Raw genomic sequence first — 999 nt, 5'->3', positions numbered from 1 at the left:
AGCCTGTGCTCCGGAGAGGAACACGTGGGAGACAGAGGGCGGTGGGGCGGGATGGGGGGATGGTTACACAGCTCGCAGGCGTCGTCCATGCCACTGAACGGCACCGGGACGAACTGCCCAGCTGGGTGGGTCTGGCTGAGTCTGTGTTCTCGACAGCGAAGTGAGACGTAGACAAAGCCACACGCACCCCGCTGCCTCCCGAGGCGGGTGCTGAGCAGAAGGCCTGGGCTCGCCCAGCCTGGGCCATGCGCTCTGCGGGGCCAACACCGACCTGGCCCGAAGTCCACGGTGGCGTAGAGGCCCTGCAGCGCCCCGCACTTCAGGAAGGCCTCGCTCCACCCGTCCGTGGTGAACAGAACCACATCGTCGCCAAGGTGGTGGCGGAAGAGCTTCTGCAGGAATCGCAAGTAGTCATAGTCGCAGGCGAAGTAGCTGCCGTACTCATTTTCCACCTACGAATTCAGAGAAGGAGGGGACAATCAGGAGAGCCCGGCGATCGCTAGCCTAAGGCAAGGTTTCCTTTGGGAAGACGGCTGAGCAGCTACTGCCGATGACAAGGGGAGGGGTCGTTGCCACCCTAACTGTCGCCTACCCTCAGTCCTCGGCACTCACTTTTCAAAAACCAACTCTGCAGGGAGATGTTTAACCTTTGCTCCTCCCTCCTGAAAACAAAACCAAACCCCGCCAATTGGTTTTCCGGGTATAGGAAGTCTCCCCCTTAATAGACATTGTAAATCAGCGGTTCTCCTCCTTCCTCGTGCCGCGACCCTTTCATACAGTTCCTCACGTGGGTGGTGACCCCCAACCATCACATTAGTTTCGTTGCTACTTCATCACTGTCGTTTTGCTACTGTTATGAATCAGGCGACCCCTGTGAAAGGGTCATTCGACCCCCAAAGGGGCCACGACTCACAGGTGGAGAACCGCGGTTTTAACCATTCTGGCTGATGACCCACCTTCAGGTGGTCGAGGCACTCAGCTCACGTGCAGGGTGGGCTT

General features: G+C 58.7%; 1 protein-coding gene across 1 annotated transcript in view; it reads right to left on the bottom strand.

The window, feature by feature from the left end:
- Positions 1-999, bottom strand: part of GLB1 (galactosidase beta 1) — a 102,872-nt gene that overhangs the window by 62,361 nt on the left and 39,512 nt on the right. Inside the window, exon 6 of the mRNA XM_045297677.1 lies at positions 272-452. Within this exon, the coding sequence (XP_045153612.1) occupies positions 272-452 (181 nt within the window). The remainder of the gene's footprint in view (positions 1-271; positions 453-999) is intronic.

This window comes from Echinops telfairi, unplaced genomic scaffold (assembly GCF_000313985.2).
Source record: "Echinops telfairi isolate 266 unplaced genomic scaffold, ASM31398v2 ScPeMD7_7420;HRSCAF=8458, whole genome shotgun sequence".
Classification (NCBI taxonomy): Eukaryota; Metazoa; Chordata; class Mammalia; order Afrosoricida; family Tenrecidae; genus Echinops; species Echinops telfairi.
The sequence above is the reverse complement of the archived record's forward strand: the minus strand, read 5'-3'. Positions and strand labels throughout refer to the sequence as shown.